General features: G+C 37.3%; 1 protein-coding gene across 1 annotated transcript; it reads left to right on the forward strand.

Moving 5' to 3' along the window:
• Window positions 1-5,334: 5,334 nt before the first annotated feature.
• LOC145991932 (cuticle protein 19-like) lies at window positions 5,335-8,919 on the forward strand. The gene is made up of 3 exons (XM_083127936.1): window positions 5,335-5,419; window positions 6,661-6,735; window positions 8,607-8,919. Exons 1-3 carry the CDS (start codon window positions 5,405-5,407, stop codon window positions 8,829-8,831), a joined length of 315 nt encoding a protein of 104 aa, XP_082984062.1. The 5' UTR covers window positions 5,335-5,404; the 3' UTR covers window positions 8,832-8,919.
• The last annotated feature ends 8,162 nt before the right edge of the window (window positions 8,920-17,081 follow it).

Below are 17,081 nucleotides of genomic sequence, written 5' to 3' on the forward strand. Positions count from 1 at the left end.
TACATCGTTCAATTTCTTCGCCTTTAAAGCGAACATGTGTTATAATATCTTCTACCTCCGATCGAACGCGTCGGCACCGGTTGAATACGGGTAAATCCGGATCCTTAATTATACCAAATATGACTCACCACCGACGCCAAAATGGCCGAAAATGTCTTTTGTACATTAATGGAAAAACCATTAATTCCAAGTTCCCACGTGTGCCTAAAGCACCCATGACTCATATCCGGCAGAAACGCATTAATAAAATACAACAATAGTGTTAGAATAGTCCGAAAACGAACTCCATAATAGTGTCTTTTGTACCTTAATGGAGAAACCATTAATTCCAAACTCCAACGTCAGTATAAATCATCTGTGACTCATATCCGGCAGAAACGCATTAATAAAATACAACAATAGTGTTAGCTTAGGCCGAAAACGGAATACATAATAGTGTATTTTGTGCACTAATGGAAAACCATTAATTTCAAACTCACACGTGTGCATGAGTCATCGATGACTCATCTCCTCCTCCACCCACGACACGTGGCGCTAGATTAATTAACAATAGCGTCACCCCTCGAAAATGAATAAAAAACCCATTAATGTCAATTAAAAGGTCTATTGTTAGGTCTTATCTCATTCCAATTCTACTAGGGTATGGTATTTTTTGCAGGTGGTGGGCAAACAAAGCACATTTTTCCCACAATAGTATTGTCCGCTCAAAAAGAACTTATTCAGTAACATATATTACTATGACTGAAATTATATGATATGTGTGAAGTACGTACTTTTTTGTTGACTTTCATTTTCCATGGAGAGGGCGTGGCTTCCCCTTGACTGCCTATCCCCCTTCCGGACGCCCATGTAAACAATCAGCATTGTTTGGTTCTAAACAGCGTGTTTGATATGTTTTTGACAGTACATGCAACGTAATCCCAACCAAACAAATATTCAATATATTTTCCAAACATGTAGATTTCGTTTCAAGAAAGTGACAATTTACTTTTTCACTCTTTCTTACGTCACACTAAATATTTTTGTCATACTGTTATTGCATTGTTCAGAAGACCAATACTTTATTGCATTTCTATCAATAAAATAAATTTTCAGTTTGGCTGCATTATATAATTTTGAGAACAACACGACAATTAAATATGTATATCGTATTTGGACAAATAATAATTTCGTCACACAAGGTTTTCGAAAAAATAAGTATCAGAATACAAAAATAATTCCAATGGTTATAGCCTGGTATGATGAGCATGCTTTGAACTATTTTTCCTAACATTAATATTTCAGACAAGAATTCATAATTCACAGAAATTGGAAAATGTCAGTATGCACATGCTAAGAAGGTTTCCATGAAGGTAATTCCGTCACATAGATTATACACAGGAATATCTGCTTAGTGCATCCAGATAATTTCCATATTTTGCATGCATGAAGTTGCACAACATTTGGTCAATACATATAGTACAACAAGTCACATATTGTACTATATTTGTTAGTACATGAGGGAAGTTGTCCTAAAGGTAATTCCGCCACAAATGGAATTGCCCATACATCTCATTTATTTCCCCTCTCCTTCAGTTTCATTACACAGTATTTATTTTGTCTTATTCCCTTCATATTTCTATATCTTGATATTCTATGTCGATATTTAACTTGTACCAGGTAATGATCTGTGTCACAGTCTGCTCACCTACCACTTCTCACACCTGTGAAACTGATGGCATCTCTTTTATCCACCATTACGAGATCGATTTAATTTTTCGTGTATCCATCTCGTGACTCCTATCTTTGCTTATGGATTTTCTTATGTGAGAAACATGTACTTTTGATTACTAAGTCATTGCTTGTAGCAAAGTCAACTGCTCTTATTCCATTTTTATTGGATACTTCATGCAAGCTATGTTTACATATTGTTGGTCCATAGTTTTCTTCTTTCCCTATTTAAGCATTAAAGTCTCCAATTTAAATCTTTGCATTATGTGCAGGTATCTGCTGGTATACTTGATTCAGCTTGTCGTAGAAGATGTCCTTCACATTTTCCCCCTTATCTTGTGTGGGGACATGTACACACACTACTGTCATATTTTTCAATTTCCCTTTAACCCTTAATACCCACGATCGTTCGTCCGCAGCTTCAAAATTTATTACTAGCTGTTTATATTTCTTGTTTACTAAGAAACCTGTACCAAAGGTATTGTTTGTGTGTCCACTATAGAATGGTGTGTAAAGTTACCGGTATCCATAACCCCCTTTCCTTTCCAGCATATTTCTTGAACTCCCACTATATCCACTTTGTATTTCTCCATTTCCATTTTTAGTTGTTTTAGCTTCCCTAACTAACTAACTCTCTAGCCTTCTTAAACCCGAAGGTTCATGGCTGCAGCAACACAGGCCTTCCATCTTTCCCTATCTTGAGCAAGATCTATATACTCTTTTCCATCCCTACAGATTTCCCTTAGGTCCATCTCAACGTTGTCCCTCCATCTTCGTCTTGGCCTTCCTACAGGTCTCTTACCATCAGGTTTCCCAACAAGAATCCTGTAAACTCCTCTTTCCTCTCCCATTCGTGCCACATGGCCTGCCCACCTAAGTCTTCTTGATTTAATTATTCTAATAATATCTGGACACGAATACAAATTATGTAGTTCTAAATTATGTAACCTTCTCCACTCACCTGTCTCCTCATCCCTTTTAGGTACAAATATTTTCCTAAGGATCTTATTTTCAAATACTCTCAATTTATGTTCCTCTTTCAATGTAAGGGACCAAGTTTCACATCCATATAATACTACAGGCAAAATTACTCTTTTGTATATTTTAACTTTTAGTTTCTTAGATATTAAACGAGAAGACAAAAGTTTATGAAGAGAGAAGTAACATGCATTTCCTCAATTAAGCCTACTTTTTATTTCCTCTTTAATATAATTTTCATTTGTTAATATTACTCCTAAGTATTTGAATTTGGAAACTGGTTCAAACGAGTTGTTATCAATAATTAGATTTTGATTATTACCTAACACTTGGTTTCGGCCTGTAAGCATATATTTAGTTTTTTCTTTGTTAACTTTCAAACCTATCTCTTTAGCAGTTTTGAAAAATATTTTAGCATTATTCTTAATTGTATTCACATCATCCCCCAGTAAGTCTACATCATCTGCATATGCTAACAACTGAGTCACACCATTTAATTTTATTCCTTCTTTACTTTCTTTTACCTTCCTAACAGCATATTCTAAGGCAAAATTAAAGAGCAATGGAGATAATGCATCTCCTTGTTTAAACCCATCATGAATTGTAAATTTGTCAGACATATTAATACCCACACGAATTTTACTTTCTGTTTCACTGGTGCATACTTTTATCATACTAACAAGCTTCTTAGGTATTCCAAACTCTACTAATATATTATATAATTTATCTCGTTTGACTGAATCATATGCTTTTTTAAAATCAATGAATAGCTGATGGACATTTTGATTATATTCCCAATTTTTTTCAAGTGTATGTCTGATGTGAAAATTTTGATTGTTTTAGCTTCCCTGCATTATGTAAACTCTTACGTTCCACGTTGCCAGCACCAAATCTTTGTCCATTTTCTTACCTTGCCGTAGGCTACATCCTTTAAATCAATCCGGCGCTTATCTCTTGGCTTCTCAACAATAGTTATCTTTTACAGGGTGGGGTTGTTAGTCCCATGCCCAACCCCTAACCTGGAGGGCTAGTTTATTTGATATCGGAGTTTCCATCCCCTAGGTTGGTTGCTTTCACTACAGCTCCAGAGCTCATCCTGCCCCTGGATTTACTTCAGAGTTTTCCTTCTCCTAGCCTTTGTGATCCCTCCCCTCTCCACAAGGCAGTGGTTTCCTCTTATCCCAATAGGGTGGGTTGCTTCTTTCGCCATCTCTGCCGTTCTGAGGGTTTCCCTCTCCGCCGTAGATGCCGGTGAGGTCTTCACCGTTGCCCTGGCAAGGGGCCCTTACAAGGTGCTACCATCCGGAGCCAGATGAACCAAGCTTTTTTTTAAGAGGTCTTAGACTCTTAGTCCTCATGGTTCTTCCGCTTCCTCAGCCGTTGAGATGCTATCCATCTTCTTCCGCCTTTGGAGCCGTTGACCAATAGGTTGCTTCTTAGTCTGACTCCTCCTCGCTAGCCTGCCCGGCATGGGAGACCCTACCAGTAGCTCATGCCGGTATAGTCTAGCGAATCATCAGAGCACGCAAGCCCCACCACCAAATACAAGGTCATGCAACTACTAGCTAGGAGGGGGGGGGGAATATAAGATGATAACGTTACAGCTACGCCATCGTAAGAGGCCTTTTGTGATTGCCATAGCCAAAATACGAGAATTTTTAATATTGTAAATTTCTCATAAAATGGCCACACAATTGACTTGACAGAATCTCTGCAGTTGTGCTAAAAAGTAGAAAAATGTTTCATTTTCTTTCAAATTTAACGGCACATTTCTAAAAAAAAAAAAAAAAAGTTCATATTGTATATTTGCAGGGTTTTTTTCTATGTATTTTGCATCGATTTTCTACTTCGAGAATAATCATGACCGTTAACAATGATTGGTAAACTGATCAAATGTATCAGAGAAAAATAACACAAGTTAATGTCCTTGAATGTCTGATTCAGCTTTCTGGTGTGGTAGCGCGCTATTTTGTCACCTTTTCACTTCCTCTCATATTAGTGGTTATGCAAATTGAACTGAAAAGCTGTGGATTTTAATTTGGGAGTTGGACCTCATCCCCACAAGGCGGTGCAGCAAAAATATAGTTCCACTCTCGATTACCCTTTAGGCCTCCCCGATGGCGTAGTTGTAACGTAGTCGTTTTGTAATGAAGGGATCCCGGGTTCGATACACATTGCAGAGTGGTTCGGATTCAAAATTAAACATTAGGTCCAGTCCCGATTAACCTATCTGTGCTTAAAGTGGACTTTAACTATCAAATCAATTCAATTACCCTTTGTGCACAAATGACGAATTAATATTAGAATTATTAGCTTTTAGGGAGACCGTAAGGAAAGATCGGCTAGTTAAGGCAACGGAATAATACCATAAATAAAGGATTGTTATCAAAGTTTACCTAACCATTATTGTCTTCGAACTGATTCCATATGTAAAAACTTCGTTAGAGTCAAACTTTATTGGTTTGACAAATACAAGTAGTATTTTCCTGCGAAGTGCAGGAATCTTTCTTCCTCTGGTGCGGAAGGTTACATACCTAGCATTGGAGCCTTCGAATTCTTTCCATATGGTTAAGCAAGACAGAGTTTTCCTCCAAAAATGTGAACTTCACAAGCTAAATTTCTCTTCCTTAAACAGTATATAAGAATCGGGGTTTCTCCAGTAAGGCAGAATTCAATTGATAGCAGATCGTTTGGTACTCTCTTTAGCATTGCAAAAATGAAAGCTGTCGCTGTAAGTACTGATTATATATATTTTTATGCAGGATTTCTCACATAAAAAATGTGTATTTTCTAGTTATTAACCACTGCTCAACTGTAGATTTGAATTGAATTAAATTGTTGTTTCAAGTCCACTTTATGCACAGAGAGGCTAATCTGGAGTGGACCTACAGTTTAAAGTTTGATCCCAACCACTGTGCTATGTGCCTCCACCAGGTATCGAACCCAGGAGCTCTTGATTACAAGGCGACGACGTCACCATTACGTAGCGTCCGGAGTTAAAAAATGAATCGGCAAGTAGGAGTAGCTATTTCATCATATTCATGAAAAGGATCAGTGCAATTTGACAAATATCCCTTGGTGTCACGGACATACTGACAAACTTTCATACATGATGCTGCCTTAACATTCACTATCGGCTGAAAATCAGTTTACCCGTGGTAAAAAATTAGAATAGGACAGTTTTGCGCTAGTACATTCATAATAAGTTAATGTGCATTGCCTACAAATTCCATCTAGTTGTCCTTATCCTCAGCAAGTGATATCCAGTCCAAATTATTCTTGTCCACTTACCACTAGTTCATTTTGTTACATTTTCCCAGCATCAGCTGCCTGATCATCTTACCGAAAGGTTTACTTATACGGATTGTACAGTGTGTTTCAAGAGTCGCGCACCCCAATATTTTTATTTTGTTCTTTTTAAGTAAAAAACATATAGCAATATTACCGTTCGCATTCTTTATCTTTATATTTAAACTTAGTTAGAGTTTTAAGTAGGTCCTTAATCATAATTGACTTTCACATTTGCTAAAATATGTGTCTCCCTGCAGAAATATTTCAAAGCATATATTTATTAATGTAACGTGAATAGTAACGGAAGGTTGAAGGAATTCTACATAGAACGCAAAGCTTCCTGTATACAATGGGCCGGAATTGCACTAATATATGAGGAAATATCTCTAAAATGCAATATACAAAACAAGAAGTGAGTGTTTTTCCATGGCTCCGAACAAATGGCAGTCTTGCTAATATTAATGATATCTCCAAATCTTCCAAATATGGTTTCAATTTCAATTCAATTGTTGTTATTTTCTCCCAGTCAGACGATGTGTTACTTAATTACATTTCGCATTTACACTTTCAACAAATGCGACACCGATCTGCAAACGATTCGACAGAAAGTTTAGTTGATATCTAATTAAAGCTGAAGTAATATTTAAAAACATTAGATTATACAATTTTCTTATTTTGCAGATTTTTGTTGCCCTCTCCGCATTCGTAGTCCTCTCTGAGGCTATTCCTTTAATTGGAGGAGCTATTGATTACTACGTAAGTACACGTTTTTACAAACTTGCATTTTAAACTTTTAAATCTGAGTTTTGTTGTAAATCCATTTCATGCACTTTTAAAAAATAACATACTCAAAAGTAACTAAATCAGTATATTCACATGTTATTTACTCAGGCTCGAAGATATGCTTCGCAAAATCGTTTTGGTATTCTCACAATTTAATATATCGGATAAATTCTTTTTTCTGATTATAGTATGTAACATTTAGATTTGTGAAACGTAGTACAGGCAAAGCCGTTAACCGTATTATGCTTTTAAACTAACAGTTTTTCATGCAACCAGCGTTGAAACAAATGGGGAATCTTTTCTTACAGACCAATATAGTGGAAGGATGAAAACAATGCTCGTGAAAGAGCTCGATAACTAAATGCTGGTTGCTACTTTTAACTACTCAATTTAATCAACAGCTATTAAATTTTATTCAGTTTTGACAAAAGCGTTGTAATTATGTAGGGTAATCGGCACTGGACCTACAGTTTGAAGTGGAATCCAAACCACTATGTGCCTTCACCGGGTATCAAACTAGGGATACTTTGATTGCCATTAATCATTGCAATGGTCTGAACGTTTTATGTTATACTTAACTTTGGATTCTTGAGTTCGTTCACTTTGAATATTTTTAACTGCTTAGTGTGTCACAGACAACCAGCAGGACATAAATTACTAGAATAACTTGTAGATGTCAACCTGGCAAAGATATGTACAGAGAGTCTGGCAATATCCATGAGAACGAGTTAACAGGAATTGGAAGAAGTGGACTTTTAAGCATGGTCCCTCAAGGTTGAGAAAACGTTGTAATTGAGTATACGGGGAATAAACACCTTTTTTTAAGGTTAAATCCAGTTTCGTTTACCACCACTTGAGATTATCAGTCTTTTGCTCGCAACATTAGAAGCAAAGAGTAAATTCATAACGGAGACTTGGAAACGTAGCTATGAAATAACTTTATTGGTGCTTTCACACACAAACACACCGCCGTGAACAGTATGGATCCCTCCTTCCGTGTCGTAAGGACTAAACACAACGTTTTCCAAGTTCAGAGTAGTTTTCTGTCGCATGGAGGTGCTAGTTCACTTTTCGTATTTCTGGTGATATTTGGAAATCGGAACACAATTTATCCACAATGACGTCCAAAGCTAACGTAGAAAAACATAGGCTTATTTTGATTCTGAATTCGCAACTTTTTGTTTCTTGATCTTTTGAGTTTTGGTCACGATTTCAGCGCTTTGTAAACCCTATGCAACGGTGAACTTTAGCCATAATTTTTTGGACGCTTAAGGGTATCTGTGAGAGAGATTATATTAATCTCTTGCAAATTTTTGCATGCAATAGAGGTTACTCTTACTGTTTTTTAGCTGTTTATAATCAGCGCATGTTCATCCTGTTATTTTGGACGAAAACGTAAAATAAACCAAGCTACTAGTCATCATTTTCAGCTTTGTAAACAGTCTTTATTAGTATGTAGTACGTACAAATGGCAGAAAAGCAATAGTATTTCAATATTCATGTTGAACAATTATATTAGCCAATTACGCTGGAAATGTGGGTCTGTAGGCGGGAATTTCTTCAGTTCTTGGAATTATACGGACAGTGGCGGGATGTAGGGAGTTTATTAGTGCTGTCATAAAGCATACATAGGCCATAATACACAATTTATAGGACGCTTTAAAATTTATAGTGCAAAATTTGGCTGCATAGTACTTATATGCATATTTCGACCTCTATAGTGCATATAAATCCACACGCTAATCATAACATTAAGAGGAATATGAAAATGCGAAAAATATTATAAAATCTAAAACTGAGTTTTACTTATCAATTTTAAAATATCACATATTCCATGCTTTCAGGCCTATCCAAAGTACCAGTTTGGCTATGCAGTGAGCGATCACCTCACAGGCGACAACAAACAACAGACCGAAGTCCGTGATGGCCACGTTGTGAAGGGTCAGTACAGCCTTGTGGAGCCAGACGGCAGCGTCCGAGTAGTCACTTACGGAGCTGATGATGTCAACGGTTTCAACGCTGTTGTAAAAAGGGTTGGACCAAACCTTCACGCCCCTTATTACGGTTGAACCTACCACATGAATATCAACAGAGCAATAAATTGGATCTCTAAAGCTTCTATACAATACTTAATCTTCTGCTGTTCTGCTTGGAAATTGTTACAATAAAAATATAGAGCGATAAACTCGATTCTCATTAGCAAGGATCCAATTACGATACTTGTTTCTTTTTGTCTGATTTGTTTGATGTATTGTGTTGTTCATAATTGAATCGTTTATTTCAGACACCCTTTATCGACCACTTTTGGCGAAAATGACATTTTTACAGTTTCATATAGCCCTTACCAAGACGCACCATTTGATGTACAAGACGCTCATATAACCGCATGCCTAATGCAGGTAAGTGGCCTTGAAATATCCGTTTACTGCAGAAACCACTCACGCGCAGCGACATAGAGACTTTCTGTAGTAACGACGTAACTTCAGTTGGTACCAACTAATTCATACGCGCGATCCGTACAGTTGGCAATACTGCACTGTATCCAAGAAGAATTGTTCTCCCGTGGAGTGGTGTACTTAGCATTGTCGTGAATTCAGTGGCGTGCCTGGGGGGGGGGGAGTTGGGGGGGTAATACCCCACTTGGCCCAGCATTTCTGAAGAAAAGGACGTCAAAAGCAGGAAAAGATGGCAAAATTAAGGCTGACGACTATAGAAAAGTATACGTAACCCTTTTCGAAAATCCTGGGCACGCCACTGCGTGAATTGTTGCCTGAACTAAGTTCCTCCTCAGCTAACTCTCAGCAAAGCCACCATGAAAGGTCCCCATAAACAGGAAGAAACTAGACGATATTCGTAAGTTGCTGGATTACACACGAGAATATAAGAACTTCTACGACAACATTCTGCTGTGGCCAACAACGGATGCTGAATGCTTCATCTTGGACTATGAGGAAGATTAGGATACTACCTATTTCGTTCTCTGAACATATGAATTTTTTATCTGTTAACGTGAAAGATTTCTTCTCTTTTCTTCCCTGTAAGTTTAGCTCAAATAATTTGAATAATGATTATTCTGAAGAAAACAATACATTATTGTTTTCAATCTTTTTTTCATTTTCTTTATGCCCAATGCCATCTATTTCATGAATAAAAAAGAACAAAAGTCTTATTTGTGATGTCCGCTGAAACGTGGAAACAGCCGGGCTGGCACTGCGAGTCGGTTCCTGCGGTGTTACTACGTTCCCCGTCCATCTTTACTCCGCTGAATAAAAATCTGTATAAAATCGGTTTCTCAATGTGAATTGACACCGATAATGGATTTTGGAAACAAATGCAATGAGCTTCAAAACAAGTACTAATGTTATATTTGTAGGACTACCCAATACGAAGAAAAAGTTGTTTCGCAAAATTGATGACTGTTTTTTGACAAATTGTAAAAATCTGAAAATTAAGATTTGGGACTAAAACCTTTCTGCCTGACCATACTTAAATTTCATCACGATGGGACAGCCAGTTTTTGATTTATAGAATTTCAAAAAGAGCGATCGTTTGCAAATTTCAAAAAAAAACTGGCCCTTTTTTTGTTCTCACGACGATAAAAAATATAAGGCATACTCGAAAAAATGTTGGTTAGCATAGATTAACGCAGAATTGAATGAGCTAAATTGTGAAGTAACTCTTATTTATTTAGGTGTAATAGTTAATTTGTAATTGGAGTCCAAACTCGAGTATCTATTATTTTTAATCCGACAGTAGATGGATGAGATGTATCCTTCATTCATGATGCTTCAAAACAGACGGGAGAATCCCTCGTATCCTCCCCCCCCCCCCTTCAAATCGAATCCTGCTCTAAAATGAATACATGAATGTTTGTTCGCTAATTTATTCTAAAATATAAAATGTATTTATGTAAACTTTCAATTTTTTAAAAAAAACAAACAGGAAATAGGTGTGTGCTTTTCTAAATTGGAATTCCCCATGCCCCCCCATAATAAACTTGATGCACATAAATACATGGAGGACGAATTTTAAACTACCCAACTGAACGCACCTTTGCATCATCCAGTTTCACAAGTTCACCCCCCCTACCAAAGTTCTGCGTACGCCAGTACATGGAATGGGAATCTGTTACACTCAGGGTTCGGGTGTAAAGTGGACTCACTAAAGATACGGTCATTCCATGTCAAATCAAAATTATTTTTGAACCTTTACGATTCAGATTTTTTAGATTTTATGTTTATAAATTGTACCTATTAAGAGGACAAAAACTGCCAAATTTCCGATTTTTTCTGCTCTTAGTATTTGAGTTATTGAAGAAAAAAAAACAAAATTTGACAACATTTTGAAACCTTTAAACAGCTGTAGATCAAAAACTATTTGACCTAGAGCTCAAATTAGTGTCATTCTCTTCTGCTTTTAATGAGATTGAATAAGAAATGCAAAACGACTGTGGTATTTGAATTTTGTAATTTTTAAAAACTTGAAAAAAAGTTTTTTTGAAAATCTCAAAAACACCATTTTTTATTTTGTTGAAAAAATAGGCTATATGTTTTGAAGACATCGATTGACTATTTGTGTGCAAAATTTTATAATGGGACGGCAATGGGTTTATATGGAAATTATTTTATTTTATTGTAGTGTATGCGAAATTTGCTGAATTTGTTGACTTCCATGTTAAAACCCAGTGGCGTAAACCCGCGACGCGGGAGATATCACGAGCTTTAGGGGCCCAGTAAGAATGAAACATTAAGAAATACCGATAGTTCACAAAAGTTTTCCTTTCTACGTTAACATATTTTTATGCCCCTACAACTGCAAACAGAAAATGTTAATCACTAGAAAAGTAGAAAGTGAATTTCCAGGTTAGAAGAAAGGAAACCTTCATTAGCTGAATAGTTCATCCAGTCATAGATTACGCCGCCGAAGGGAAGACGACAGGCAAGGAAATGTGCTGTTGTTAAGTTTATTTTGTAGTAGTTGTAGGGGAATCTGATACAAATTTCTGGGAGAAATTGTTTCATTTCGGAATGTAGTATCAACTGAAATCACAAGAAGAACGCTGTCGAGCATTGATTGATTCAGTTGGTGTTTTAAGTCCACTTTATGCACAGTAAGGCTAATCGGGATTGGGCCTACAATATAAAGTGGGATCCGAACCACTATGTACCTCCACCGGGTTGATTACAAAGCGACGACGCTACCACTGCGCCATCGGGGAGGCCCTCTGTCAAGCAGTGAAACCGATCGTGCTCGAATACTGCACTTGACGAAACTAGGACAAGAATTTGCTTCCATCAAAAAACGCAGAGGACTGGTAATGGGTATTTAACAATATCGTAATTTTTGTAGTAACAGTGCATTTTCATTTGTAATTGTAACATAATTTGTTAGTTTGTCTTTTTTTTAAACCTTTCATACCAGTTTTTAAATTGATTCAAATTACATGTATGTATTTTCATACTGTAAATACCTAATATAAATGCAGAATTGAATTAATATTTTAGAAGAGAAAAGTTATTTTTCTAATAAGTAGGGTCGCACAACTGTAAGTTGCTGGGGGAGTGCAGAGCCTGTTAGTTACGCTACTGTTAAAACCATAACTGTAAGCTGAGTGGTTGATGTTGAAGTCTTCATATTAGTCTAATGTATAATTTTTGGACTACAAGTAACATGAAAATTTGTAATATTTTTCACTTTTAATATCTGGTAATGGAATTGAAAGGAGTAGCCTATATATATTTGTGTTTACATTTTAGAATCGGATAATAAAAATACAGGGTCTTAATATCGAAAAATGTACGTACGTAATATTCATAATAACCTAAACAACCATTTCTATCAACCACACATTGCTTTAATAACAATTAATTTCCAATTAAATCACTTTAAGAGCATCACTCGTGAGAGTATACTTCTCTGAGCATTTCACAAATGAAAACTGACTGAAGATTGCAGTAAACAATTGGTGATGTTCACTGAAGTATACTGAGTCTAGGAGTGATAGCTCAATTTCTCTCACATCTCTAATTGCAGTATTTATTGTCTTGTCAAAGTCGCAGTTCATAAGCGACATTCTTTTTCACGTGCTTCTCACCCTACGCTACGATAAGCTGGCAGACAGGAAGGAGCTACTCAGCAGCCTTCTCGACAACCTGAAGGGTTTCAGGTAGAGACTGCCACCAAAGGAAAACGGACCATTTCTATTTGTACCTCCCCACTCTCCCACTTTCGCTGCAAACGTTGAAAGATTGCAAAAAATTGCAATATTTACATCACAAATTTCATTGAAACAACAATACAATCTACGCATTTGTGTGTGTGTGTGTGTGTGTGTGTGTGTGTGTGGGTGTGTGTGTGTGTGTGTGTGTGTGTGTGTGTGTGTGTGTGTGTGTTCGTAGATTAAATTTAAAAAATGAAATATGTGTATGTCTGTATCCAGTGTTCAAATTGAAAAAATGCTGAGGGAAAAATTTCACAGCTTCCCTATTCTAATTTTGAGAATTGTACCTGACAGAAAGCCAACTGCGTTGGGCAGAAATTTCTGTAGGGGAGGGGTTTCAAGAATCTCGTATCTAAAACATACAGACTGATTTATATAAATTTCTTGGGTTCAAAGTAAATAACACAAATTTTCCAATTAGTGTACAAGGTTTCAGTAATCGCTGATCTCGTCTCAGTGGACTTTTATTTAATATCAGAATTATTTTTCTTAGAGGAAGGCAAATTAATCAGGAAATATTTTCTCATTAAATATATATTGTAATTTGCAAACCAACAACAGTATTAATTTTAATGTAAAATTTAGTTCAGAAACTGACAATATATATGTTGATATTAATGTAACATTTACTTGAAATTGAAAGAAATGATTGCGTCAAATTCTGAGCAATGGCAAAATATGATCTAGAATATACTTATGAGGGTAAATTCTTTACATGGTCAGGAGTTAAATTAAAAACTCCCCCCCCCCCCATTTTAATTCGAACACTGGATGTACTTTGATTTTCGTCAAAGATATTCAACGGTGATACAAGAAATTAATGAACGGACAGGAACAAAAGACACGCCTGCCTGTCCAGGGGAGGACATCGCGTAGTGGTAATGTCGTCACCATATAATTCCATATATATCCTTGGTTCGATATCTAGTGGACGCACATAGTGATTCTGATCAAACTTTAAACTGTACGTCCAGTCCCGATTGGCCTCCTATTTGTGCATGAAGAGGACATAGAACATTTGGGGACAAAATCGTAATTCGGGAGCTAACGTGCTCAGCCACTAAGGCGGCTAAAATTCAATAGGTTTCCATTTTGGCTATTTTACATTTTTTCCTACCTCGTAGGTTAATTTTTACGACAAGTCGATGTGGATTGATGAATGATGGACGGATGGAAAAGTGATGGGAGCATAGACAAACAGAATGAGTCACCAATGGCTGGTGGAGGTTTGAACATGGGATCTCTGATTTCGTAGCCCTTTACGCTTACCACTCCGCCACGAACACTGGAATAATTTAAATAAGTAATGCCATGGTTTAGAATGAATGTCGGAGAGAGTGGAAGCCGAGATAATAACATGTACACTAATGCATTGTTGGCATTGCTAGCAGATGTTAACGGTCTACCGAAACCTCGCAGAACGGATAAATAATTTTTACCTATATTTGCATTGTTTTAAAAAATATATACAGCACTGACGAACGAAGGAACGAAGCTAATCTCCACTGTCTAGAGCAGGGGTTCCCAAACATTTTCGTTTCACGGCGCCCTTCGTGTTTCAAGATTTTTCCACAGCGCCTACGTCATGAATGTAGGCCTATCTAGTACTTGCTTTGATTGACTGAATTGATGTTTTAAGTCCATGCATAGTAAGGCTAATTGGGACTGGACCTACAGTTTAAAGTGGGATCCGAACCACTATGTGACTCCACCGGGTAACGAACCCGGGACCCCTTAATTACAAGGTGGCGAACTCTAACACTACGCCACCGGGGAGGCCCTATCTAACACTTGTAACGCTCTGTTAGTGTGCTTACGTTGCTTGCCTTAAATTAAAAAATAAACATATTTAAAATTCAGAAACATTTTTTATGTAACAAGTACAAAATAAGAACATGTATTTGGAACAATCATATCGATGACTGAATTTCATTGAAAATATTGGAACATCACGCGGCGGCCCCGTAAGCCTACAAGGGCGCCGCGGCGCACACTTTGGGAACCACTGGTCTAGAGATTATAATTTCTGTAAAACTGAGTCCTAGGTTTGAATCCTGAAGGAGATATTATTTTCTTTCTTTATTACAATAACTTGTCATCGTAATCAAAAATAGTTTAAAGTCCATTTTGTGCTCAAATATATTAATTGGAACTGGATTTATAATGTCAATTGGACTCCGACCCATTGTGTAATGTGCCTCCACCGGGACTTGAACCTGGCACTCTTTGGTTATAAGGGAACGTGGTAAACCACACCTGGGAGGCCCGCCGTGGTGAACGTGTCGTTATAAGAAATATGCAATATAAAGCAAAAATGTGAATTTATTCTTGAGAATGTTAAAAAACAACAAGAAAAACCAGAATATTTGAGTCGCTAATAATATTCTGCATATTACATATAATTGTGATGGCCGTTTGCGAGTTTTCCTTCATTAATTGCCATTCATAATCGTCAACATTGCGATTAACTAAAAGTAACAAAAAAGCGGTACAAAATTTGAAGAATAAAATATACATAGAATAAAAGTAAATGGCAATTAATGAAGGAAAACTTACAAATGAACTGAAAAGAAAGGTAATAACAAGTTGATATTTACTACCTACTTTTGGGCTTTTTGAAGTTGTCATTTTTTGCGCCAATTTACCTGACTACTACCTGACTGGTTTGTGGCTATTATAAACGCGCTCCCTACTGATAACACGAACTGAGACAGAAATAAACAAAGTGTGAAAATACCTAAGTCAGTGTCTTCATGACACTTGTACAAACCACCAACGTCGTTTTGCGATAATGCAGGGTGCAAGTTTAGAGGTGCACAATTTTCGAAAGAAAAGTGACACGCGTCCTATTTTTCCTATTACATCTCGAGGCATTGGTGTACACATGGGGGAGCTGATGAGGCTACAACTCTCCCGAAACTTTGAGAAAAACAAAATTTTGAAATGAAATCTGTAAAGAACTCGGGGAAAAAAACAAATTGGTAAGTGCAACCCCCACACCCCCTAAAATGACCCTAGATACCATTTCTCTCTTTGAACAACTTTAAAAAGGAATCCCAAAAGTGGTAATTACCAAATATTTTATATTGTCTCTCTCCACCTCCCCTCCGAAAGAAAATCCTGCGTACGTTTGTGTCTGGAGGAGAGTTACAAATCACTCGCGTAATGTAAAGTGCTGCTTGCGATGGAATACTGCTAGAATTTAAATTTGAAAATAATTTCAATGTTAAAGGCGTCATCATTATTACTATTATTAATATGATTTTGTAACGTCCTATTATTGTTATCATTACGTCCCTGCCTAAATTCGCAGCCAGAAATACGATTAATTGATTGAGTTTTGTTTTAAGTCCACTTTATGCACAGTAAGGCTAATGGGGACTGGACCTACAGTTTAAAGTGGGGTCCGAACCACTATGTGCCTCCACCGGGTATCGAACCCGGGACCCCTTAATTACAAGGCAACGACGCTACCACAGCGCCATCGAGGAGGCCCAGAAATACGAATAAAACGCGATCTTCTATCTTCAGGAAAGCAACGTCTTGACAAGGCACAAGGCGGTCCTAAGACCAGCACAAAGCTTGAATGGAGACAATACAACAAGCTTGTTCAACAAATGTTGGCGCGAAGGTTGCGGACAACCAAAGACGGCACTGCGTCCCAAATAGTTTCTGAACTGCCTGTCATAAAATATTCCTGCGAGAGGACAGTCGTCACCTGTCGAACCTGACAAATTGCAAGGAGCGGTCTTTCTTGCTTTAAGGGAACAAGTGAAAGATGGAGAAGATAAAGGGAAGGAAATGACAATCAAATGGTAGAGAAGACTTATCCCTGGGTTGTACCCCTGCTGTTTGAGAGCACAGTTTCTGAAAGGCAATATGCAAATATGGTTAAATTTTCCCTTCCCCAGTAAATCTTTGTTTCCGATTCATTTTGTTCATTCTGCTAGATTTTGCTTCTATCCAGGGTGCCAAGTACCACAACGGTCCAATGACCTCGGTGCCCTCGAGCAAGGAATAACTTGAGTGAGGAGGCAGGAGGGCTTTGGGGGAGGGAGGCGGGGCAGATGCAAGAGGACGAAGAAAATGTAGCAGTTTA

This window comes from Lepisma saccharinum, chromosome 1 (genome assembly GCF_977018435.1).
Source record: "Lepisma saccharinum chromosome 1, izLepSacc3.1, whole genome shotgun sequence".
Lineage (NCBI taxonomy): Eukaryota > Metazoa > Arthropoda > Insecta > Zygentoma > Lepismatidae > Lepisma > Lepisma saccharinum.

Coding starts and splice junctions, on each gene's coding strand:
- LOC145991932 (XM_083127936.1), top strand. Junction 6,736..8,606: donor GAGGAGCTATTGATTACTAC/GTAAGTACACGT, acceptor CCATGCTTTCAG/GCCTATCCAAAGTACCAGTT.